The 26,244-nt window shown below is 37.7% G+C and overlaps 1 protein-coding gene across 13 annotated transcripts in view; it reads right to left on the minus strand.

Annotated features, from left to right (window-relative positions):
- The window catches only part of DLG2 (discs large MAGUK scaffold protein 2), a 2,231,561-nt gene that overhangs the window by 2,187,208 nt on the left and 18,109 nt on the right, over positions 1 to 26,244 (minus strand). For all 13 annotated transcript variants that reach the window (XM_043918879.1, XM_043918871.1, XM_043918860.1 and 10 more), the window contains one exon: positions 23,420 to 23,551. In XM_043918879.1, the coding sequence (XP_043774814.1) occupies positions 23,420 to 23,551 (132 nt within the window). The remainder of the gene's footprint in view (positions 1 to 23,419; positions 23,552 to 26,244) is intronic.

Raw genomic sequence — 26,244 nt, forward strand, 5'->3', positions numbered from 1 at the left:
AACTTATAGCAAATAAACAAACACATCTTAATCAGTTATTCTCCCATAGCTCGGTGCATAAAAAGCAAATGGAAATGCTCATTTCCCAGTCTTTTCTGAAAGAGGCCTTAAGCATACTTGAAAAACTGCTGTCTGAGGGTCAGACTTGTAATTTAGTGTGTATCTAGGGACAGACTATGCTCCTCACCAGAGACCTGGGAAGCCAGCAGACAGCACTCTGCCTTCTTCCTGTAGCCAGCTTCAAATCACCATTATCACTCTGCAAGGAGCTTGTACACATCTGGCACGCTGGCTTTTACACTGCTGCAAGAGATACACACTTTGATTTCCTGGCTCTGGTGAACAACAGGGACTGTGTTTGTGGGTCCCACAGGACTGCAGAAAACACAACAGAAATTCTTAATCTACTATTCCCCTGGGCTCTGGACAAAGGGAGCAAAGAGAAATGCCCATTTCCCAGTGCTTCCCTGCAAGAGATCTACTTGCACACATTGAAAACTGCTGTCAGAGGGTTCAGATTCTAATCAGCTTACAGCTAGAAACTGAGATTCTCACTTCTGGGACACTGACTGTTCTCAGCATATTCTCTTCTACTGAGAACCACTAAGAAAAACAAAAGCAGTTTCAACAATCACAAAGGTTTGAGACTCAATCAAGAGCTAAGAGCCAGGCTGAATGACAAGGTTCATCTTCTATCTGAGACTACTCCATTAAGACTGAGAGAGGCAGCTGTTTATCTAATGCACAGAAACTAACGCAGGAAGTCAAGGAAAATACAGAAACAGAAGGATATGTTCCAAACAGAAAACAAGATAAAACTCCAGAAACAGACCTTAAAAAAAAAAAAGATAAGTGATATACCTGATAAAGAGTCAAAATAATGTTTATAGAGATCTTACCAAAGTCCAGGGAACAGTTCATGAACAAAGTTAAGAATTCCAACAAAGAGATATAAAATGTAACGAAAGTCCAAAGAGAAATCATAGAGCTGAGGAATATAATAACTGTGCTGAAAAATTCAATACGGGGATTCAATAGCAGACTTGAAGACAGGGCAATGGAATTCACTCCATCAGAGATGCAAAAAGGAACAAGAACAAAAGAGAATGAATGCAGAGTTCCAAAGAATGGCAGGAAGAGATAAGAAAGCCTTCCTCAATGATCAATGCAAAGAAACAGAAGAAAACATTAGAATGGGAAAGACTAGAGATCTCTTCAAGAAAATTAGAGATACCAAGGGAACATTTCATGCAAAGATGGGCACAATAAAGGACAGAAACGGTATGGACCTAAGAGGAGCAGAAGATATTAAGAAGAGGTGGGAAGAATACACAGAACTATACAAAACTATACAAAATTATACAAAACTTCATGACCCAGATAACCATGATGGTGTGTGATCATTCACCTACAGCCAGACATCCTGGAATGTGAAGTCAAGTGGGCCTTAGGAAGCATCACTACAAACAAAACTAATGGAGGTGAAGGAATTTCAGTTGAGCTATTTTAAATCCTAAACGATGATGCTGTGAAAGTACTGCACTCAATATGCCAGCAAATTTGGAAAACTCAGCAATGGCCACAGGACTGGAAAACGTCAGTTTCCATTCCAGTCCCAAAGAAAGGCAATGCCAAAGAATGTTCAAACTACTACACAATTGCACGCATCTCACATGCTAGCAAAGTAATGCTCAAAATTCTCCAAGCCAGGCTTCAACAGTACGTGAACCATGAACTTTCAGATGTTCAAGTTGGATTTAGAAAAGGCAGAGGAACCAGAGATCAAATTGTCAACATCCGCTGGTTCATCGAAAAAGCAAGAGATACCAGAAAAACATCTACTTCTGTTTTAGGGATTATGCCAAAGTCTTTGACTGTGTAGGTCACAACAAACTGTGGAAAATCCTTCAAGAGATGGGAATACTAGACCACCTTACCACCTCCTGAGAAATCTATATGCAGGTCAAGAAGCAACATTTAGTACGGACATGGAACAACAGACTGGTTCCAAATAGGGAAAGGAGTAAGTCAATATTGTCACCCTGTTTATTTAACTTAGATGCAGAGTACATCATGTGAAATGTCAGGCTGGATGAAGCACAAGCTGGAATCAAGATTGCTGGGAGAAATATCAATAACCTCAGATATGCAGATAACAGCACCCTTACGGCAGAAAGTGAAGAACTAAAGAGCCTCTTGATGAATGTGAGAGAGGAGAATGAAAAAGCTGGCTTAAAACTCAACTTTCAAAAAATGAAGATCATGGCATCTGGTCCCACCACTTCATGGCAAATAGATGGGAAAACAATGGAAACAATGACAGACTTTATTTCTGGGGGCTCCAAAATCACTGCAGATGGTGACTACAGCCATGAAATTAAAAGATGCATGCTCCTTGGGAGAAAAGTTATGACCAACCTAGATAGCATATTAAAAAGCAGAGACATTACTTTGCCAACAAAGGTTCATCTAGTCAAAGCTATGGTTTTTCCAGTAGTCATGTATGGATGCAAGATTTGGACTATAAAGAAAGCTGAGTGCCAAAGAATTGATGCTTTTGAACTGTGGTGTTGGAGAAGACTCTTGAGAGCCCCTTGGACTGCAAGGAAATCCAACCAGTCCATCCTAAGGGAAATCAGTCTTGAATATTCACTGGAAGGACTGATGCTGAAGCTGAAACTCCAATACTTTGGCCACCTGATGTGAAGAACTGACTCATTGGAAAAGACCCTGATACTGGGAAAGATTGAAGGCGGGAGGAGAAGGGGATGACAGAGGATGAGATGGTTAGATGGCATCACTGACTCAGTGGACATGATTTTGAGTGAAGTCTGGGAGTTGGTGATGGACAGGGAGGCCCGGAGTGCTACAGTCCATGGGGATGCAAAGAGTCAGACACAACTAAGCGACTGAACTGAGAGTAAAAAACAGGATTTTTGCATATGTTTTAACTTGTTATCAGCTTAAAATAGAACTTTTATAAGATATTTTACATAGGCTTCATGGTAACCAAAAACCTATAATAGATACACAAAGGACAGAAAAATAAATCTAAGCACAGCACTACAGAAAATTATCAAGTCACAAAGGCAGAGATAAAGAGAAGAAGGGGGCAAAAAAGGAATTCCAAACAGCTGAAAAACAAACCAAATGGTAATAGTAAGGACAAACGAGCCAAAAATACACAATGAGGAAAGGATAATCACTTCAGTAAATGTAAAACTGGACGGCCACGTGTAAAAAAAAGGAAACTGGATCCCCGCCTTACACCATATACAAAAACTAACTCAAAATGACTAAAGTTTAAAATCTGGAACTATACAATTCCCAGGAGAAAACAGGGAGGGTAAGCTCCTTGACATTAATCTTGGCAGTGATTTTTGGACCTGACACAACAACCTAAGGCAACAAATACAAAAATAAACAGATGAGACTACATCAAACTAAAAGGCTTCTCCACAGTGAAGAAAATAATCTACAGCATGAAAACATAACCTACTGAGAGAAAATATTTGCAAATTGTATATCATGTACAGAATTAATACCCAAAATATATAAGACACTCAAACAACTCAATAGAAAAAAACCAATCTGATTTTTTATAAATGAGCAGAGAACTGAATAGACATTTTTTAAAGGAAAACATACAGTAGACCAGCAGGTTCATGAAAAGGTACTCAGCATCACTAATCATTAGGGAAATGCAAATCAAAACCACAATGAGATATCACCTCACATCTGTTAGAATGGCTACTGGCAAAAAGACAAATAAGTTTTAGCAAGAATATGAAGAAAAGGGAAACTCTGACCGTTGGGCACTATTGGTGGGCAGGTGAACTTGTATAGCCACTATGAAAAACAACACGGAGGTTCCTCAAAAAATTAAAAATAGCATTATCATATAATCCAGCAATCCCATTTCTGGGTATGTATTTGAAGGAAATAAGAACAGGAGACCTGCAAGATAACTGCACTCTCTTGTTCTTGTAGCATTATTCACAGCATTCAAGATACGGAAACAACATAAGTGTTAATCCATAAATGGATTAATGAAGAAAGAAGATGTGTTGTATGTGTAATTATTCAGCCATGAGAAAGAAGGAAATTCTGCTGTTTGTGACAACATGGATAAAACTTGAGGACATTATGCTAAGTGAAATAAACCAGACAGAGAAAGATAAAATACTACATGATATCACTTATATACAGAATCTGTTTTTTTTTAAATCAAATTCATAGACATGGAGAATAGAAAAGTGGTTTCCAGGTTTCTGAGGGGAAGGGAGGAAACAGATTGGTAAAAGGTTATGAATTTTCAACTATAAGATGATTAAGGTGCTGGCATCTAATGTATAACATAGTGACTATAATTGATAACACTGAACTGTATAATTGAAATTTTCTAAGAGAGTAGATAGCAAACACCCTCTTCCAACAACACAAGAGACAACTCTACACATGGACATCATCAGATGGTTAAAATCAAAATCAGATTGATTATATTCTTCACAGCCAGAGATGGAGAAGCTCTATACAATCAGCAAAAAAACAAGACCAGGAGCTGACTGTGGCTCAGATCATGAATTCATTACTGCCAAATTCAGACTTAAATTGAAGAAAGTAGAGAAAACCACTAGACCATTCAGCATCTTTTCTCAGATGCTTTTTTTCTCTCTTCTCATGTTCCATTTTTGATTACTAAGTATTTTTAGAAATCTACTTTATCTTCACAACTGGCTTATTAGCTATATCTATTTTATTATTTTAGTGGTTTCCCTAAATTTTACAATATACATTTTTATCACAGTCTATCTTCAAATATTATTGTGTTGCTTCCAATATAGTATAAAACTTACAATGGTTTACTTCCAATTCCTTCCTATGGTCTTCCATAGTATTACTGTTATATATTACTTGATATACTACTATGACTTTTGTTCTAGATGATCAATTATCTTTAAAGAAATTTTGAATTAAGGGGTAAATTTTTTCCCATTCATTTAATATTTTGTTGTTTATTTGCACAGATCCAAATTTCAATTTTGTATTACTTGCCTTCCTCCCACAGAATTTTCTTTGAGTTTTCTTACAGTGTAAGTCTGCTTACAATCAACTCTCCCAAAATTGGTTTTGTTTGTCTGAAATAAATCTTTATTTTGCTTTCATTCTTGAAGGATGCTTCTATTGAATAAAGAATTCTGGTGTGACAGTTTTCTTTCTTTCATCAATTTTTAACATGTCATTGCATTGTCTTCTTCCTTACACAGTTTCTGACAAGACATCTGTGTTTTTGTTCCTCTGGCTACTTTTCAGGATTCTCTCTTTATCACTGCTTTTTAGCAATTTATAATGTGCCTTATTGTGATTTTCCTTGTGTTTATTCTGTTAGGGTTCATTGAGTTTCTCAGCTTAGAAGTTTACAGTTTTCATCAAATTTGGAAAATAACAGAATCTATTGAACATTATTGTTTTAAGACTTATCAATAATTCTTGTAAGAGCTTAGAATAACACCTTGCATATTCAAGGTACTCAACAATGAAATTACTTTTAGATCTGTGCAAAACACACAATGAGAAAAAGAAAAAGAACGATAAAAATCTGCCCCCCAAGATGTTAAATCTGTATTTCTTCAAAAAGTTCCATCTTTTAAAAAATTTCCCACATTTTTACCAGGTAGAGATTGTTTGATTTTCTCTCCTTCTTTTGCCTCAATTTCCACATTTTCCTCCTTGCCACCTATATATCAACCTTTCTTTAAATAACCAAGAAGTTATATCCCACTCAAGTCCCTTTCGTAACTTCCTTCCGGGAAGCCCACCACAATTTTCTCTGAAAGAAACAGGAGTGAATGAAAGAAACTGCACCCAAATGTATCAGTCCAATTAGGAATATACAAAATGCACATATGCACACACCTCAAACTTCTATAAGCTACCTCAATTCACTGCATGCATTATAAGTCACTTTCATCCACAACCAATATTACAATTTTTTGTCTGACTTCAGATAACCATCCTTCTACCACTTATTTCATGACTCACAAGCTGCCATCCTTACAAAATTCATTTCGACAAGCAAACTTCAGGTCTTTTTCAAGGTAGAGTGTCGGTATAAGGAAAAAAAAAAAAAAACTCCATTTTTTCCCCTTATCTCAACACTAAATATTTCTAGACTTCGTGTGCAAGTTTTCCACACCAAGCAATTCACCAATTCTCTTTGAACACTAACCAGTGTCCTATAATTCAATTTGACACTATCTACTGGAGTTAATCCAGATCCCATAGGTTAAGGGCTCAGTTCCACAATATTCACTGATCCAGAAGCTCTCCAATGCCAGTACTTTAGGGACTTTTATGGAGGCTTTGGAGCAAGATCAAACCAGTCCATCCTAAAGGAAATCAATCCTGAATATTCATTGGAGAGACTGATGCTTAAGCTGAAGCTCCAATACTTTGGCCACCTGATGCCAAGAGCTGACTCATTGTAAAAGACCCTGATGCTGGGAAAGATCGAAGGCAGGAGAAGGGGACGACAGAGGATGAGATGGTTGGACGGCATCACCAACTCAATGGACATAAGCTTGAGCAAGCCCCAGGAGATGGTGAAGGACAGGGAAGCTGGTGTGCTGCAGTCAATGGGGTCACCAAAGAGTCGTACACGACTGAGCGACTGAACAGCAATGGAGGCTTTATTACGCAGGCATCTTTGATTGGTCATTTCCCACTGGCATGTGCACGGTACGTCACTCAGTCACGTCCCACTCTTTGCGACCCCGTGGACTGTAGCCGGCCAGTCTCCTCTGTCCATGGGATTCTCCAGGCGAGAACACTGGAGCGGGTTGCCATGTCCTCCTACAGGGATCTTCCTGACCCAGGGGTCAAACCTGCATCTCTTACATCTCCTGCACTGACAGGTGGGTTCTTTACTACTAGCACCACCTGGTTACTGAACTCAATCTCCAGCCCTTCTCCCCTTTCCAGAGGTCATGGGGTAGGGCTGAACATCCCAGCCCTCTAGTCTGAAGACAGGTTCCTTTAGCAACCAGCCCCCATCCTGAGGCTATCTAGGAGTCTCCAGCCATCCATCATTTCATTAACAAACAAAAGGACACATTAGTTTGGAGATTCCAAGGGTTTTATAATCTGTATAATAAGGAAGGGGGGGAAGAGATTAAATATTTATCTTATCAAGTCACAGCTATATTTACATATTTCATAACCAAGCAAGGGCTTTTAATCTTCATATAGTGACTCAGTAGTACTGTGCTTGCAAAGTCGTTTAAGTCATGTATGACTTTTTGCGACCCTATGGACTGTAGCCTGCCAGGCTCCTCTGTCCATGAGATTCTCCAGGCAAGAATACTGGGTGCCATTAACTCCTCCAGGGGAAATTCCTGACCCAGGGATGGAACTTGGATCTCCTACATATCCTACATTGGCAGGGGGATTCTTTATCACTAGCACCATGATAGGGCCTCTCTGTGGCTCAATGGGTAAAGAATCCTCCTGCAAAGCAGGAGACACAGGGGAAACATCTATGAGCCCTGGGTTGGGAAAATCCCCTGGAGAAGGAAATGGCACCCATTCCAGTATTCTTGCCTGGAAAATTCCATGGACAGAGGAGCCTGGTGGACTACAGTCCATGGGGTCAAAAAGAGTCAGATACTACTGAGCACATATGAGCACTGGGTACTGGGATGGTCAAAAAGAGCTTATGATGGCTATGGCAGAATGAAGAGTATAAGGTACAGTGATGAGTATTAAAGAGCCAGAGTCTATCTCTATGATGGCTAATAATCACTGGTGTAGGCAGCACCCACTCCAGTATCCAGTATAATCACCCACTCCAGTACTCTTGCCTGGAAAATCCCATGGGCAGAGGAGCCTGGTGGGCTGCAGTCCATGGGGTCACTAAGAGTCGGACACGACTGAGCGACTTCACTTTCACTTTTCACTTTCATGCATTGGAGAAGGAAATGGCAGCCCACTCCAGTGTTCTTGCCTGGAGAATTCCAGGGACGGCGGAGCCTGGTGGGCTATGGGGTTGCACAGACTGAAGCGACTTGGCGGCAGCAGGCAAAGAGCCAGTATCCTCTGAACACTCTTTTCTGTTGATCTTGACTGTGCTTCTCATTTATGGTTCCTACCTATTTTCTGAGTCTGAGCTCCAGCCTTCCTACAGTTCTTATAAGATACTTTATATCTTTACAATAAATCCCTTTTCTACATAAGTTACATAGTGTTTGTTATTTTCAGTCAAGAACTCTAATTTCAAGAGTCATCTATTTGTATCTTAATTTCTGTCACATTAGAAATTGTCTTGATAAATCAATTCCAGAAGGCTTAAAAGTTAAATTAAAATATATTCACATGGGTGTCTAGTAAGAATCTCAAATTTCACACCTCCAAAATCTGACTCCTGATATTCCACCCCACCCACCAAATATGCTGCTTTCCTAGACATCCTCATCCCTGAAAATGGGGATGTCATTTCTCCAGATGCTCAGGCAACAACAACAAAAAAAGATTCCTCCTTAATATTTCTATTTTTCTCATTCCTGACACAAATCTATTACCAAATCTCACTAGGGCTACCTTCAAAATCTAGAATCTAACCACTTCTCACCACTCTTCCTGCTGCCACACCCTGATCTAAACCACAGCCATCTCTACCTGGAATACTACAATGGACTCTGATTTCATCTTTTCCATATTCTTCCTTGCATCCTGTCAGTTCTCAACGTGCAAAATTAATCATTTTAAGTATAAGTCAGATCGTATCATCTCAAAACTCTCCAACAGATTCATCATTCAGTAAAAGTCAAAGTCTTTATAATGACCAACAACCTCCTCCATGATCTGTCCTCTTACCATAACCAAGCTCATTTCCTATCACTGTCTCTCAGTCAAGAGTGACTGGGTCCATCACACAGGATCCCACTATTCCGGGACAATCTATGCATATTCCTACCCCCCAGCCCTGTGCACCTGCTCTTTCCTCTGCAGAGAGCCACATGGGAACTCAACCCCTCAACCCCTTCAAGTCTTCACTCAAACGCCCTCCCAAACAAGACTTATTAACCACTATATTTAATACTAACCCTTCTCCTCTTCCATGAACACACACAGCAGTAACATAAGTCTATAGAGAACATGGCGTGCATGCATGCTCAGTTGCTCAGTCTCTGACTCAGTGACCCCATAGGCTGCAGCCTTCTAGACGCCTCTGTCCATGGAATTTTCCAGGCAAGAATACTGGAGTGGGTTGCCGTTTCCTTCTCCAGGCGATCTTCCCAACCCAGGGGTTAAACCCGTGGTGCCCTCTGTCTCCAGGGTTAGCAGGTGGATTCTCCACCACTGGGTCCCCTGGGACGCCCCCTCTCCTCCTGCATGGTACTCTTCTACCACCTTTCCCTGCCTATTTGTCTCTGTGTTATGTCTGTATACTACTGATATTTCGCCACTTAACTCTAAGTTCTGTGAGACCAGGAACGCCTGTCATTCACTGATACCTTTCAGGCATCTACATCACTGTTTGACACACACAGGTGCTCCATAGATATTTGTTCATTTAACAAATACATTAATGAAAATCTTGGGAAAATACATCATAAAGGATAACAGTATCAGTAAATACATTTTTAAGTGGTACTTTTATATTTCTCAAAACAGGAAAAGAAAACAGTATCTGAGAGGTCTTCTACCTTAAATACTAGAAACTAAGTCATATTATTAATATAAATCCATATTTTTATTCTGTTAAATTTTCATAGTAAAGATCATAAATTTCTTTCATATTATCAGCAGTAACCTCAAAAAAGAGCAAGACATGTAAACAAGTAAAATTTGCATGTTTTAATAGGTCTAGAGATTTTAAATGATGCTGCTTTGATCACTGCACACAGCAAATTCCAAGAGATTGCCTGACAATGCAGTAGCATAATTAACCTAATGTACTTTTCTGACCTCTTAAATCACATTCTTCGATGCCCTGAGCTCTTGGCACAAAAAACCCTGAAAACAAATGCAAAATCCCCAATGTATTAACTATAAAATATTGCAAACGCAAAAGGCTCTTTTAAATGAATATCTTTCTCCACACAGTACTTTTCACTTAAGAATCTAACGATTTTGACTTTAAACAAAACGCAAAAACAAAGAAAAAGTTAATGCAGTTATCTTGCCAAAATTTGAAAGTTGACCATCAACAGTAAATTAGCTATTCCTTCATGCACCAAATTATATTACCTTTTATTATACTCCATAAACTTGAGTAAGCATTGGGATTAGAGGAGTGAATGAGATAACCAAATCCCTGCCCGCAAAGAGATTACATTATAGTTGGGAGGCAAAGATCAGAAGTAAGTAGCACAAATAAATATATGTTGGCAAGTACGATAAAGAAAAATTCACTAAAGTAATAAAAAAAATAAGCAATGGGAGGAGAGAAGGGGTTTGGGAAAGGGCAATTGGACAGCAATTGGACGAATAAGAAAGTAAGCAAACATTTGCAGGCAGAGGAAATAGCAAGTACAAATGTCCTAAAGCAGAAAGCTTATTCAAGGAAAAGTTCAAGGCCAACATGATTGGAGGGGAGTAGGCAACATTGAGAATGTTTATAGAAGAGGTGAAAGAGGTAGCCAGGAGTCAAATTATATAAGGCCTTACAGTCATGATAAGGAGTTTAAATTCTGCTTTGAGAGTGACAGAAAACCAGTGGAGGGTTTTTAATTAGTGAGATAAAATGATCTTTTGTTTCAAAAGGTCACTGTGGATGTTATGCAGAGAACAGACTGGGCCAAGAAGGAAAACAAAGAGATATCAGTCAGGAAACTACTGCTGTAGATTAAAGAGACTAAGGTGGCTGAGACCACAATGGCATACTGGAGATGGTAGGAATTGGTAGGATTCCAGACTTAAGTTGAAAATTTGGCAACAAAACTTGTAGATGGACTGTATTAGAATGTGAAAGAAAAAGAAAAACCCATGATGACTCCCAGCTTTCTGGGAAAACAACGAAGACATTTACTGAGATGGAGACGACAAGGAGAATGTAGTATATGTGTGTACAACTAAGTCACTTTTGCTGTACAGACAAAATTAACATAATGTTGTAAATCAACTCCAATAAAAAATAAATTAAAAATAAAAAAGAAAGTTTGAACAATACAATCAACCATAAAAACACTATTTATCCTCACAACAACCCTATGACGTGGGTACTTTTGCTACCATCCCTATTTTAGAGACAGGGAAATTGAGGCACAGAGCAGTGATAAAATCTGCTCAGAGTCACACAAGTAGTAAGTGGCAGAGGAGCCAGGATATAAACCTAGGCCATCTGGCTCCAGGGTTCATACTCTTAACCCTTACTCTGAAATGTTCCTTTTAAGAGGAGACATTTGTGTGCTAATAAGAGTAAGTGAATAGAAAGGTAAGTATCAATTGCAAAGAAAGGAGGAATAATTACAACAGCATACTCTTTGATTCTTGTCTAGATTTGAAAAATCTAGACCTAACATGGCATGGAATCTTCTGTTTGCCCATCTAGGTCATCTTTCTTCCCCTATTCACCCTGCACTGTGTCCTGGGAAGCTGACCCTAACAGACTCTGTCACCCAGCCCCCTTGTCCCCTGGCTTTCTATTGGGGTCCACTAATAGTAACCAGCAGAAGACTAGGGAAGGGAGGAAAAAGTGGTTGGGATGTTCTTTATCCAGCTCTCTCCTTGCTGGGTGGTGGTTTGACAGTGGATATCTTCTTCCTAAAGACATAGCTCCTCTCAAGCAGCCCTTCTAATAATTATAGTTCTATTTGTGTTATATTAATAGTTCACATGCTTTCCCTGTTCCTTCAAGATTCCCACTGTTCCTAGTCTCCAAGTGCTTCCATCCTTGATTGATTCCCTTAATTCTTCCCTTCTCTTTGTAAACAAATTCAAAATTAAACTTTCTTTGAGAAGGCTTTCTGCTACCTTCCAGGACACTAATACTCTATCCAAGAAGAGGATTTAGTCTTAGATAAAAGGAGAGACAGTCTATCCACATTAATAAAAGAAAAGACAAAACACATAGATACAGATACAGGTAGATCAAATACTGAAAAGAGGAGGAAGCTCTCTTTTGATTGTTTTTATTGTCTCAATAACATAAGAAGAAAGGTCAGCAGCTAAACTTGAAGAAGGTTCAGTGTACTGCATTTGAAGTGGAAGAAAAGATATGAAATGCTCTCCCTGGGAACAAGAAAGTGAACTGTCCAAAGAAACACAGTTAGCTTTTTGGTCATAATTTAAAGTGGAACCAGTTAACAAGGTTGTATATATTTCTCCAGCTTCATTTAGTTGGCATAGGGCAGACATGGAATAGACAGAAATAAGTTTAATGAGAGGTTGGTTTTTGCCAGCAGATGGACAGACAACAAAGAAATTGAAGATGTATACAAAATGATTAATTATAGCAATGAATCATGTTATTTTCAGCTGGACCTTAAGACTTACGGTTGCTAACAGATCATAAAAATAAAACTGTGGAGTCATTGATTTAGCAGTGCTTATAGGATCAAAGAATGATTGGTATGGGAGATACATAAATGAACTGTATCAATAGAAGGTGATAAGTGATGGGCACAGAGTAGTATGTTTACAACCTGACATTTTTAGAAGAGTGCAGTTGTTAGTAATGTTAAGATGTACAGAGTAAAATTTAAAAGTGGGTGGTTGAGATACAGCAAAGGAAGAGATTACTACTAGAACAGGGATCAAGAAACTGATATGAGGAACTGAACCATCCAAAGACAAAGGCAAAATAATGACAATCATTCAAATTTGAAAGTATGAAATTATTATGTAGAAAACTGCTGTCCATTTTCCTATATACTTCATTCAATACACAGAGTCATATTCCTCTTCATAATCATACATGTTTATAAAGAAAGTCATTGCATTAGTCCAGCTCTTCCATGTTACAATTATAAACACTCAAACTCAGGAAATGGAAGTATCCTGTACCAGTTTGTTTATTACCTGCAGAGAGCCCTACTAAATATGTTAAATTTTCCGTATCTTCAGGGCTTCCATTTCTAGAAAACATATAGTTAAAAAAATTAAATGTGTATAAGGAAGAAAGCAAGAAGAAAGTGAACATATATTCTGAAAAATTACTAACTGGAGTCCTGCACCTTAAATAAACAGGTTTCACTGATGATATTAAGTGCCCCAATTAATGAAATCTAAGTCACACTTATAATATATATAATTATTGTCCTATTTTGATCAATTGAAGAGCTCTTAAACCCTTCTTCAAAAAACTCCTGCAGCAACTATTTCTAAAGAACAAGGTTTATTTTTGAATAGTTTATTTTCAAATGGTTTATTTTTAAAACCAAACATGTTTCTGAATGCATTATTTAATATTCAGTATAATTTGTTTCTGTCAGTTTAAAAATGCTTTAAACTTTTAAGGGATTCATGATTAACTAGATTTGTAAGAACTGGCATGCCCACTGGAGTTTGGTGGTTCTAGGTACATTTGATGACTCAATATGTGTGTATATGGTCCTGCAAAGACAACTCTTATCTTACGGTTTTATGAAAATTATTTCGACAGCAAACTGGAAACTGAATATAAGGTAAAACTTAGAGGCTCTAAAACTAGGAACCAGGAAAATTTATGCTGTGTGGTATCTGTAGGTTATTACTACAATGTTTAGAATTCCTAACATAGTCTAAGAAGTTCTGTGGCTTCCAAGCAACGAATAAGGTAGAGGAGAAATGTTTTCTTAAGCAACTCTTAGGAAAGACTCGTGTAAGCAAAGGTAGACCAATGTTCCTCACTCTCCACCACTTCCATCTTTTGCCAGGGACCAGAGCTAACAGGACGAAGGCAAAGGTTTCCTTCTTTTTGCTTTTTTATACAAAGGCAGGAGGAGAAGAGGGTGATAAAGTATGAGATGGTTGGATGATATCATCGATTCAATGGACATGAACTTGAGCAAACTCTGGGAGATGGTGAGGAACAGGGAGGCCTGGCATGCTGCAGTTCATGGGGTCCCAAAGAGCTGGACACAATTTCGTGACTGAACAACAACAAAAAGATTTCCCTATAAGATGTACATGCATGCTAAGTCACTTCAGCCATCTCTGACTCTGTGCAATCCTATGGACTGCAACCCACCAGGCTCCACTATTCATGGGATTCTCCAGGCAAGAGTACTGGAGTGGGTTGCCGTGCCCTCCTCATAGGATGGTCCTGACCCAGGGATTGAACCCTCGCCTTTTACATCTCTTGCATTGGCAGGCACGTTCTGTTATCACTAACACCTCCTGGGAAGCCCCTTTTCCTATGAGATACTTGTGAGTTATTTCTTTTTTCCATTGTTCCTTCTTGTGGTTAATGCTTTTCAACATTAAATACCAAACTGGAAAGTAGTATGAAGTAAGAACCAACACTGAGATCTATGGCTCAGTATTACAGGATCACACACACAAATTATACCACACCATGGTATAAGTGGCATGGTGCCAAACAAAATATGTAGCTCTTAACTGTGTCTATGTTCTTATGCAGCTGCTTCAGAAGCCCTCAGTCACCAGCTAAATGGGAAAAGTGGCCACTCAATCCAGTTTAAAGTGTAGTCTGGCCCAATAATTTAAAGTCTCAGATAAAACTGTTCATTCATATAGCCTACCCTCTCCTGCTTCTCCTAAAATAATGCCTAGTTACATAAGCATATATAGTTCTGTGGGGAGACAGTGCTTTTATCTGCCATCATAGTCATGGGGTAGAAATAGGTTGGGTTCACTGGATCAACACACTGTCATTTAGCTCTTCTGGTCCTTGAGCAATGTCCCTGTCCACTTGCTCATTGGGCATACTCCCAGCCTCTGACGCAGAAGTCTGCATGGTGGTAACTGGGACCCATTCTCTTGGCTCAGGAAAAGTTCTGGGTGCTCTGCCTGGCTGACAACACCTGCCCTGGGCTCTACAGGCATTACACTCCTTCCTGAGATCACGTTATAATTCCCAGTCGTAGAGACACCAGCTGGAAGTTTCCTGTGATGCTCACTTAATGCTGGCAACTGCCTACATAAAGAAAAAAACAAAAAAACTACTTATTGAAGATTTTCTCTCCTTTCAAATGAGTCTATTTCTAACTTAAACAGAAATCTAACAGAGACCTAGGCATGCAGCCACATTCATTTATTCAACAAATATTTATTTCATGGCCATTATGTTCTAGGCACCAAGCTAATAGAAAAGATACAGCAATGATTATGACAGGCAGGACGGCTGCTCCTACAGAATTTACATCCTAGTGGAGAAAGCCACACAAAAAATACATAACAAAATTTCTCATAGTGATACATACAGTGACAAAAATAAGACAGGTAATGTGATAGATGTGACTTGAGGGTGGGACAGAGGTGAGAAGTGAGGTGAAAAGGCATTTTCAGAGCACCGAGACCTAAGTGATGAGATAAGCGCGTTAGGCAAAGATCTTAGATAGAAAGTACTCCAAGCAAAAGGGAAGCATGTAAAGTGCTTTGGGGCAGCATTTAGGAGCAGAGAGAAGGCCATTTTGGCTGGAATATAGAGTAGGGAAGAGTGCTAAGAGATGAGAGGTAGGTAGAGGTGATGAGAAGTTTGAATTTCATTCCAAGGAAAGCAGAAAACTACTGGAAGGTTTCATTTAACAAATAGTATCTAAACATTTTTAAACAAACACAATCCACAATAATACTAATTATATTAGTTGAAGTAATTCCTTATTTTACTATTTGACCCAAATAACTATTTCAAAGTATTTATCACAGCTATATTTATTTGTCTGTTTCCCTTAGTAGATCCTGAGTTTCATGACAATAGGGTCTACATCTCTCTTCTCACTAATCCCCAGAGCCTGATTGTCTCTTAAATAGGAGGTGTTCAAGATAGATTCTGTCAAATGAAGAAATTTAATAATGGACTATTCCATGGCAGACACTGCTACACACTGAATTAGAACCAGTTCCTGTATCCAAGAAGCTCATAGTCTATTGAGGGAGGCCAACATGTAATCAATTAGTAATAACACAACAGAGTAACTGCTATACCAGAAATAACAACAAATACTACAGGGACGTAAGAGAGAGAGTAACTAATTTTGCTCAGTGGCAGGGAAAACATTAAGGAAGTTTTTAACTAAGAACAAATATTCATTTCCTTGAGATAAATGTTTATACTAAGAAAGAATTCTATATCATGTTCTATTAATTGTATTAGTTCCACAATTCAAAAGAACATATACTCTATTGACAAAATTATTTAATATATTACTACCATGATATTTCCAAACATCTTGAAAAGGCTTATTTCTAAAACAACCTTTTAGAATCTTCTCTGTACTTTTGTTATTATGCTTATCAATTCCCTATATATGAAAGTTAAATTCAAGGCTAAAATATTCATAATATTACTCTACTAGCTATGGGAAAATCTAGATAGGGTAGCCTATTGTGTTCTGCTTTTTCACCAGATTCCATATATCAGTGATAGTGATCACCACCAAATTTTCATTTATTATGTATCTTATCAGAAATTACCAGATGCTTTCACGCTCCCAACAAACTTTGGGGGTTTCATTACCTTACTGTGTATAGAAGTCAAATATGTATCAAAAGAAATTAATCTGGGGCTCAGGAGAAGGCAATGGCAACCCACTCCAGTACTCTTGCCTGGAAAATCCCATGGACGGGGGAGCCTGGTAGGCTGCAGTCCATGGGGTCGCTAGGAGTGGGACACGACTGAGCAACTTTACTTACTACTTTACTTCTATTATAGCACAAATAAAAACATTCTTCATTTGAAAACAATCAGCCTTAAAAGCATCCATACTACATAAATTTAGTTAAATGGTGCCATCTGGTGACATAAATCCTGCAGCAAATATAAAAGGTCCAGAGACAAGAATGACATACAAACTTCTTGGTGGCACCCAACTGAAAATGTCAAAATTAACTTAAGAAATATTTGATCCTGCTTGACATAAAGCACACAACTAATCACACTCAGTACACAGCAGTTTAACAAAGGGAATTACAAGAACTGTTCGGGCCCCATTTTCTGCTTATCACTCTTGTTTCTCAAGTGTACCTTCAAACTTAAACAAGTCTCCAGAAGAGATTTAAGTCTAATACGATCCTTTAGCCAGCGCTGAGAAAACATTTTTAAAGCATAAATATCAAGAATATCTTAAACCTTGTTTAAGTCACATCTATTTCCTCACTCTCCTTCTGATTTCTATGAATCTGTTTGTCATCACCTCAAATGCCACTTCCCTAAGATAGCTCACCCTGATGCCACTGCTAAAGTTAAGCTTCTCACCCACAACGTTCTCTACTTCACCACTGTAGCATTTTCGCAATGGTAAATATAAACTATTCATGCAATTTCATTTAATGCTTTTCTCTCCAGTTTTGTATCTGGCACAGTGTTCAGTGTTTAAATGAATAAATGGATAGATGGATGATTAGATAAATGGAATGGGGGAAAAAATGTCCTTCTCTATCCTCTCTTCTTACCCCTGTCATTGACAAGATCCAGCTCAAGTTTACATCTTGTAAAACAAAATCTTCCCCAGCAACACCAATCTACAATGAATCCATGCTTCTTTGGACTCCTACAGCACTTTGGTCTAAGCTCCAGATTTTAAGCCTCGGTTATATCCTGTGTAATACTTGTTAGTATATATGTGAATATTACCTTCCTAACTGACCTTAACATCCTCAAGGGTAGGAATTTGGTTTTTAATAATATCCACCTGCATGTGTCCATGTGAAAGTGAAAGTGACGTCACTCAGTCGTGTCCGACTCTTTGCAACCCCATGGACTGTAGCCTACCAGGCTCCTCCGTCCGTGGGATTTTCCAGGCAAAGGTACTGGAGTGGGCTGCCATTTCCTTCTCCAGGGACATGCACATGTCCATGTAAGGAGGTAAATAACTCATAAATACCTTGTTAATTATTATTACTAAATTGTAATAACTGAAATACCTGCATTCTTTCTACTGAAATGGGTACTGTAAACAAATGAAGCAAGAACAGAGTAGATCTCAGTATTTAAGAACCTAACATTCACCCTCCTTGCAGTCCAACGAACTCTCAACAGTCTTCTCCAACACCACAGTTCAAAGCATCAATTCTTCAGTGCTCAGCTTTTATAGTCCAACTGTCACATCCATACATGACTACTGGAAAAACCATAGCTTTGACTAGACGGACCTTTGTTGGCAAAGTAATGTCTCTGCTTTTTAATACGCTGTCTAGAAGCTGAAGCTCCAATACTTTGGCCACCTGATGAGATGAACTGACTCATTTGAAGAGACCCTGATGCTGGGAAAGACTGAAGGCGGGAGGAGAAGGGGACGACAGAGGATGAGATGGTTGGATGGTATCACCAACTGGATGGACATAAGTTTGAATAGGCTCTGGGAGTTGGTGATAGACACAGAAGCCTGGCATGCTGCAGTCCATGCGGTCGCAAAGAGACACAACTGAGCAACTGAATTGAACTGAGCCTCGTACGTGTCAACAACGGCATCTCAGTGTAGCTTATTTGTTCTCTGTTCACAGTCCCATAGGTAGAAACTACCATGAAGTATCCAAAGGGAAAAAATCCACTTCAATGTTTCAGATACACTATTGTATATCTCAGAATGATAATAAAATGGCTCATTATATTTGTCACAGATCAAACCAAATTTTTTAAAAACTCAAGAATGAAAAAAATGCCACCATCATATTTTCCCAAATTTACTAATGCTGTTCACATACTATATTTCTTTCCTTGAGTGACCAAATATCTAACTATTTAGAACACAGGTTCTCAAACTTTAGCATGCCTCAGAATAGCCTGGAAGGCTTATTGCAACACTATTTGCTGCACCCTGCTTTCCGAGTTTCTAATTCAGTAGGTCTGGAGTGAGGCCCAAGAATTTGCAATGCTGACCAAATTCCCAAGTGAGGCTGATGCTGCTAATCCAAGAACCACACTCTGAGAACCTCTGCTTTGGAGGATTAGAGTCAAGCTGTTCCAAATTTATATAACCATTTCACTATAATCTACAAAAAAATTCTTTCAGTTTCTTATGATTAGGTGGCAAAAATTATTACAAACACAAATTAAGACCAGAATAACCATGATGTTTGCAAAGAGATATTATTTTGAAATAAATAACAAACCAAAAAGTTTGTTCTGATTTTCCATAAGGCATTACAGGAAAACCCAAATTTTTGGCCAACCCAACATGTTAGAATTACTATAGTGAGAAAAAAAGCAATTTTTTGTATTCAAACTAAAATCTGATAAAACTCTCATGCAGATCAATTTCATAATAATAATCACTATTATATTTAAATGACTCACTAATCGCATACCTAATATCTCATTTCTCCACTTGATTTCTCTCACTCATAAGGGCAAGCAAGGACTATTCTCTCCCTATACAGTTTACTGACGTGATGGACACGAGTTTGAGTAGGCTCCAGGAGTTGGTGATGGACAGGGAAGCCTGGCGTGATGCAATCCATGGGGTCGCAGAATCGGACACTAATGAGCGGCTGAACTGATAGCTTATTGTTATATCCCTATTGTCAAGCATAATGTGTAACACATAACATGTATTTTTAAAATAATTGTTGAATAAATAAAATTTATTGATGACCTATTATTATTAAAGGCCCACAAACTGAGGGTACAAATGTTAAATAGATATAACCTCAACTATTAAGCTATCACATTCTATTGAGAGAGCAGTAATATACTCAGTCATAAGGCAACATAACAAGTGCTTTATATGAACAAAGTGCTATGAGACATAATGAAAGGGCTGGTTAAAGCTATTAACAGGTAGGGACAGGTAGAAGGAGATGATAAATCCCAATATGTAGTATATCTACTGTGTCACCTCTATTGCTAATAATTCCATACAGTCTATACTTATGTTTATGAAAATAAAAAATATTTTACTCTAACACAAAATCTGACATTCAGCCACCATAAAGCAAGATAAGTTCTTTTCTAAGATGTTGCTATTCTACCAGCAGAGTTTTCAGGAAACAATCACTTTACTACCCATTCTCTTCTAAGGCTTCCTCCCAGGTTCCCCCTCAAACACTGAAGTGAAGTAAGAGAAAACAAAATTAGATTAAACAACACTAACAAGATTTTAGAAGGGGTTGAAAGGTACTAAATACACATACATGTTCTGTCCATACTGGTACATAAAAGTAATAAATAAATAAGGCAATTTTCAACAAGGTATCAAAGCAAAGCAATCTTGTGGTACATAACTCAAAAATGAACTAACTGATTACATGATTTAAATGGTCTTTACAGATAATTATGGTGCTAACACAGATCGTTAAATTTTCAAAGTAGATCTGGCAGAGAAGTACAAAAAGAAAAACATTCCATCTTGCTCCTAAACAAAGGGTAAATAACCTAATAGAGTCCCTTGAAAGTCTGACTGCGTTAGCTGTGCTAAATGGAAGAGACTTAAATTAAGTTGTAAAATATCGTGGAATTCACTTATATTCAAATTCTGAAAAGTGCTAATAGTGCAATCATCATAAAACTATAACCATCCACTGGAGAAAACATTTTCCTTAGTATTTCCACAAGATGTCACCCTAAGCCTAACATCGAAGTGTGCAGCTTTGCATTTTTCTTTTTTTGTGTGTATTAAAGAAAATTAATTACTAACTTTTTAAAAGTTAAGGTCTTTTTGTTTATACTTCCAGTTATTCGTAAATGGAAAATCAAAACAGGATACAGGGACTAAAGAAGAAGGAAGAAAGTTAAACAGTTCATCACTCACACTGTTTTTCACAAGAGAAACGCATTTTACCCTTGAGTTTTATTTTCTTTTATTTTGAAAATGTTCCATAATTAGCATATATTATCCTTATAATCAGACTTCCCTAGTGGCTCAGACAGTAAAGAATCCACCTGCAATGCGGGAAACCTGGGTTGGAAAGATTCCCTGGAGGAGGGCATGGCAACCCACTCCAGAGTTCTTGCCTGTAGAATTCCCACGGACAGAAGAGCCTGGCAGGCTACAGTCCCTGGGGTCACAAAGCCTCGGATACGACTGAGCAACTAAGCACAGCATACTTATAATCAGATAAAGTTATATTTTAAAAATAAAAAAACTATACCTTTGCTATCACTCCCCATCCTATTATCACAGAACCCATTTATAAAATGCTTTTATGCACTATAATAATGATCAAAGCTATGGAGACAGAATTCTGTGCTCAAAGATTATACCATCTAAGATAAACTAGTGTTTGCATTTTCTTTTTTCAGCATATGATGGTAGACTACAAAAGAAGGATATTATTTATTTTCAAAGTGATGCTTTTCATTTACTGAGAGAAGGCCTGGTTTCCTAGTCACCCGTAAATGTTACAGCACATTCTGCAATAACAGTATTTTACTCTACTATATATTTGTATTGGATTTTCTGCACTATGAGTGCCTCCTATTTTCTTCAGTTGAGATTCATGCAAGGCATTATTTCAACATACTATCTGATTATCAGAATAATGGGTTAAAGCCACTACTTTCCATTATGTGCAACAAAAAAGAAGGGGAAGGGAAGTTGGTTCAAACAGAAAGCAAAATACCCAGCATAAATAATGCCCTGTTTATCAATGGTTCCCTACTTATCCTTTTATAAAGATACAATCCCCTTCAGGATATACAGGGCTATGTAGTTTTCCTTTTTGGGTCCTTAAAAAAAATGCACAGTGAGACCAATAAAATTCAATAGAAAATTATGTTACATTGTATAGCATCGCTCCACTCTTTGCAATCTGGTTTATTCCAAAATGACTTAAAAGACCAGCCAAAACAAATCTATCCATTCAAAACTGGGCATGAGGATTACTTACATAACAGCTTTTTACAGATTACTGTGACCTCTCATTTTATTAGAGAAATTCTAACTACACTACAGGCTTTCTGCCAAAATATCTCTCACTCACTTAGAACAATGGCAAAATACAACTCTTTGTCATTCGTCTTTTTATTCCTTGTGAAAGCATGCTGCACTGCCAAATGAATACATTATTCTAGTAGAATTACCTAAAGCATTCAACAATATTCTTCCTAAAGTTCTCAAAAACTCAATCAAAAGACATAGCCCAATCTTACCTCAGCACATCATACAAATCTATTTAGAGATATGGCCATTCAGTTAATGGTCTTAATAAAAGTATTATTTTTAACTGAGAAATCTGTTGCTTAAAAAATGGTCTCTAAAATACCATTCTCTAATGACAGGGTTTATTTAAATTTTGTTAAGAGCCCATTTAGAGTTCTTTTTATTTAATACCAACTAAGATGATTATAGTTATGTGTGTCATTAATTCTTAATAGCCATAAAAGAATATTTCAAAGAAATTAATCCACAGACAAAATAATCCTATAGAGCTTTTACTATTTTTATTCAATAGACTGATTTTCAATTTTTCAAAAAGGAATGGTTTCTTAAATATAAACCATAGAGTTGTAGTTTTGTCAATAAGCATAAACATTCATTATAATAAAAACACAAATATTTTCAAGACTAAATTCTCATAAATTCATGCTTTTAGTTTTTATATCAGTAACCATCAGACCTGGAAAAAGTAGTAATAATGTCTAGTAGACTCAATTATTTCTTTAAAATATACTGTTTAAATCTAGCAAAATCTATAATTGAGTCCTTTTTAAAATTGTTGGTTGTTTTTGTTGGGAGGAGGTATTTGTATCTTTACTAGTTTAATTCTAAAAAAGAGAATTAAAAATTATCTGCATAAATACAAAAATGCATGTATAAAGATATACATAAATAAACCATAAATTCAAGAATAAACAGAAGGTTAAACATTATGTAGCTCAATTCACGAAAAACTGACAAAGTATTGAAATTTTTCATTGTGAATCATGAGATTTTTTGAGAGAAGCAAAAAGATGAAAAATAGTGTTTTAAGTTTTGTCTTAAGAAGAAGGTAAGACTAGAACTACAATCGTAACTGAACAGAATGTGACCCATCACTTTTCATGTCAGGCAAGGAAGCAACTTCCTTACCTAGCACATTTTTCCTCAATTTTTGAAATAAACTACTCCAGCTTTTTCCTGGGTTTACTTGTCTTCCTATACAAAACATTCTTTCAATACTTTTATTTTTATTAATATATACTTATTTCCATCTTATAGCAGTTCTTTTTTAGGATAAGCTGAAATAACAAAATGAAAAAAAAATATTTTCTTCTACTTGAGATCAAGAAAAATATTTCAGTTTCAAATTTGGTTAACATCAGGTTCTCTGACAACATTATTCAAACTATTAAGCCCAATTCTAATTATGAAAATGATGAATAATTTTAAATACCTACCTAGCAAAGCTTGGAATAAGCTGCTCTTAAAGATACCCATCACCTTTTTAACAGCATTTTTCAACTGCTGCTCCTCTGGTTTCCTTAATTTTTTGCAGTATTCTTCCAGTAATGACAAAGCTCGGTCAGTATCTGAAAAACATGATTTTAAAATTCTATCTTATGGTCTCAGAGAAACAGTAAGCTAATATTAAACTATTGTGTAGTGATATTCCTAATTTCATAACAGAATAATAACTAATCAGGAATTCCAGAAACTACCTTTCTTTTTTTTTTTTTTTTTTTTTTTTTTCCAGAAACTACCTTTAAAATTGATCATTACAATGAACTCAATTTTAAGAGCCCACTTTTATTTCTATTGTCTTCCATAAGAATTTGCAACCATGAAATAAGGCAAAGGTCCAAATGGAATGCTGACCAGTTGATATTCACACAGTAGGATAAGACTCTGTCAGGAAAACTGTCTTAAAACTGGTGACCTCCTACATGATAATGTCCAGATTCCTTAATGTAACCTTTGAGACCACCATCCCATGAGCTGTTTATAAGCTATATTTTCAGTCTTATTTCCCACTATATAATATTCTACGTTAGTAAAGTAATGTTTAAAATTCTCCAAGCCAGGCTTCAGCAATACATGAACTGTGAACTTCCAGATGTTCAAGCTGGTTTTAGAAAAGGTAGAGGAACCAGAGATCAAATTTCCAACATCCGATGGATCATCGAAAAAGCAAGAGAGTTCCAGAAAAACATCTATTTCTGCTTTACTGACTACGCCAAAGCCTTTGACTGGATCACAATAAACTGTGGAAAATTCTGAAAGAGATGGGAATACCAGACCACCTGACCTGCCTCTTGAGAAACCTGTGTGCAGGTCAGGAAGCAACAGTTAGAACTGGACGTGGAACAACAGACTGGTTCCAAATAGGAAAAGGAGTACGTCAAGGCTGTATATTGTCACCCTGCTTATTTAACTTATATGCAGAGTATATCATGAGAAACGCTGGGCTGGAGGAAGCACAAGCTGGAATCAAGATTGCCGGGAGAAATATCAATAACCTCAGATACGCAGATGATACCACCCTTATGGCAGAAAGTGAAGAAAAACTAAAGAGCCTCGTGATGAAAGTGAAAGAGGAGAGTGAAAAAGTTGGCTTAAAGCTCAACGTTCAGAAAACTAAGATCATGGCATCCAGTCCCATCACTTCATGGCAGATAGACAGGGAAACAGGGGAAACAGTAGCTGATTTTATTTTTCTGGGCTCCAAAATCACTGCAGATGGTGACTGCAGCCATGAAATTAAAAGACGCTTACTCCTTGGAAGGAAAGTTATGACCAACTTAGGCAGCATATTAAAAAGCAGAGACATTACTTTGCCAACAAAGGTCCGTCTAGTCAAGGCTATGGTTTTTCCAGTGGTCATGTATGGACATGAGAGTTGGACTATAAAGAAAGTTGAGCACTGAAGAATTGATGCTTTTGAACTATGGTGTTGGAGAACTCTTGAGAGTCCCTTGGACTGCAAGGAGATCCAACCAGTCCATCCTAAAGGAGATCAGTCCTGGCTGTTCACTGGTAGGACTGATGTTGAAGCTGAAGCTCCAATACTTTGGCCACCTGATGCGAAGAGCTGACTCACTGGAAAAGACCCTGATGCTGGGAAAGACTGAGGGCAGGAGAAGGGGATGACAGAGGATGAGATGGTTGGATGGCATCATTGACTCAATGGACATGGGTTTGGGTGGACTCCAGGAGTTGGTGATGGACAGGGAGGCCTGGCGTGCTCCACTTCATGGGGTCGCAAAGAGTCGGACACGACTGAGTGACGAAAGTGACTGACTGACTGACCCCCTTCACACGTATACACACAGTGCCAAAGTCACAGTGGATTACTCACTTTCAGTCTCCACTCCCCCCACAACACACATACATACACATACACACTTTCTATACCTCTGCATTTTTCTTTGCTCCTCCTGCTCCCTGTATTGGAATATCCTCCCCATACCACTCTCTCCTCCTTGAATTAGTGTGCTACATTGGAAAGAGTTTATTGTTATCTAGGTCTGGGTCTGAAACCTATTTGCTAGCTGACCTTCAATAAGTTACTTAACCTCTCTGAGCTTCTGTTTCCTTACAGGTAGCAGGATTAAATTACAAAATGCTTAGTACAATATCTAGTGCATAGAAAGTAATCAAGAAGTCAACCAAAACCTTATCTTCCCTTAATTTGGACCTAACTCAAATGTTCTCTGGAGAAGGAAGTGGCAACCCATTCCAGTATTCCTGCCTGGAGAATTACATGGACAGGGGAACCTGGTGGAATATAGTCCACGGGGTTTCAAAGAGTCGGAGACAACTGAACGACCAACACACACTCACACACACACAAAAGCTCTCTATTCCATAAAACCATCTCTGACAATTCAAAGTAATCACTGTCACTCTTCTTCCAAACCATTTTGCCTACACAAATACTACAGGCATTCTTAATACACACTGTTATACTATGGCTTCTTGAATTGTCCACACAACAAAGTATTAGTTGCCCACACGACAAAATATCCCTGAAAAAGTCACCAAAGTGGCACTGTCTTTGTGTGTAGTAGGTGACAATTTTTTTTTTGGAAGTGAGAAGATTCAATTTAGCTATTCCAAAATTAAGTTCTGTTTGAAGAATGTCAAGTCACATATTTTTAACCAATAATACTTATGTACATACACTAAGAATATAAAATACACTTCCTCAGACCTGAAAAGCATTATGAGAAAGGACAAGAGTCACCCTAACCAATGAACAACTACTTTCATCATCGACTTGCAT

This window comes from Cervus elaphus, chromosome 2 (genome assembly GCF_910594005.1).
Source record: "Cervus elaphus chromosome 2, mCerEla1.1, whole genome shotgun sequence".
Classification (NCBI taxonomy): domain Eukaryota; kingdom Metazoa; phylum Chordata; class Mammalia; order Artiodactyla; family Cervidae; genus Cervus; species Cervus elaphus.